At 20.2% G+C, this 860-nt stretch overlaps 2 protein-coding genes across 2 annotated transcripts; both read right to left on the bottom strand.

Annotated features, from left to right (window-relative positions):
* Positions 1 to 329: 329 nt before the first annotated feature.
* LOTGIDRAFT_147091 (hypothetical protein) lies at positions 330 to 536 on the bottom strand (the record flags this gene model as incomplete). Its single annotated transcript, XM_009052952.1, has 1 exon — positions 330 to 536. A coding segment is annotated over one exon (207 nt), but the record flags the coding sequence as incomplete, so codon positions are not given.
* A 157-nt stretch (positions 537 to 693) lies between these two features.
* LOTGIDRAFT_147090 (hypothetical protein) lies at positions 694 to 846 on the bottom strand (the record flags this gene model as incomplete). Its single annotated transcript, XM_009052951.1, has 1 exon — positions 694 to 846. A coding segment is annotated over one exon (153 nt), but the record flags the coding sequence as incomplete, so codon positions are not given.
* Between the last annotated feature and the right edge of the window lie 14 nt (positions 847 to 860).

The raw sequence follows: 860 nt of genomic DNA, 5'->3' as shown, positions 1-860 counted from the left end.
TCTGAGAAAATGTGAAAATTTCGAGAAAAATGTGAAAATTTCAAGAAAAATGTGAAAATTTCGAAAAAATGTGAAAATTTCAAAAAAATGTGAAAATTCTGAGAAAATGTGAAAATTTCAGAAAAATGTGAAAATTTCAGAAAAATGTGAAAATTTCAGAAAAATGTGAAAATTTCATAAAAATGTGAAAATTTCATAAAAATGTGAAAATTTCGAGAGAAATGTGGAAATTTTAGAAAAATGTGAAAATTTCATAAAAATGTGAAAATTTCATAAAAATGTGAAAATTTCAAGAAAAATGTGAAAATTTCAAGAAAAATGTGAAAATTTCAGAAAAATGTGAAAATTTCAGAAAAATGTGAAAATTTCGGAAAAATGTCAAAAATTTTAGAAAAATGTGAAAATTTCATGAAAATGTGAAAATTTCGAGAAATATGAAAATTTCGAGAAAAATGTGAAAATTTCAAGAAAAATGTGAAAATTTCAGAAAAATGTGAAAATTTCGGAAAAATATGAAAATTACATAAAATGTGAAAATTTCAAGAAAAATGTGAAAATTTCAAAAAAATGTGAAAATTTCGAGAAAAATGTGAAAATTTCATAAAAATGTGAAAATTTCAGAAAAATGTGAAAATTTCATAAAAATGTGAAAATTTCATAAAAATGTGAAAATTTCATAAAAATGTGAAAATTTCAAGAAAAATGTGAAAATTTCAAGAAAAATGTGAAAATTTCAGAAAAATGTGAAAATTTAAAAAAAATGTGAAAATTTCGAGAAAAATGTGAAAATTTCAGAAAAATGTGAAAATTTCGGAAAAATATGAAAATTTCATAAAAATGTGAAAATTCAAGAAAAATGG

This window comes from Lottia gigantea (assembly GCF_000327385.1).
Source record: "Lottia gigantea unplaced genomic scaffold LOTGIsca_1926, whole genome shotgun sequence".
Classification (NCBI taxonomy): domain Eukaryota; kingdom Metazoa; phylum Mollusca; class Gastropoda; family Lottiidae; genus Lottia; species Lottia gigantea.
This window is presented reverse-complemented; position numbering and strand designations above follow the sequence as displayed.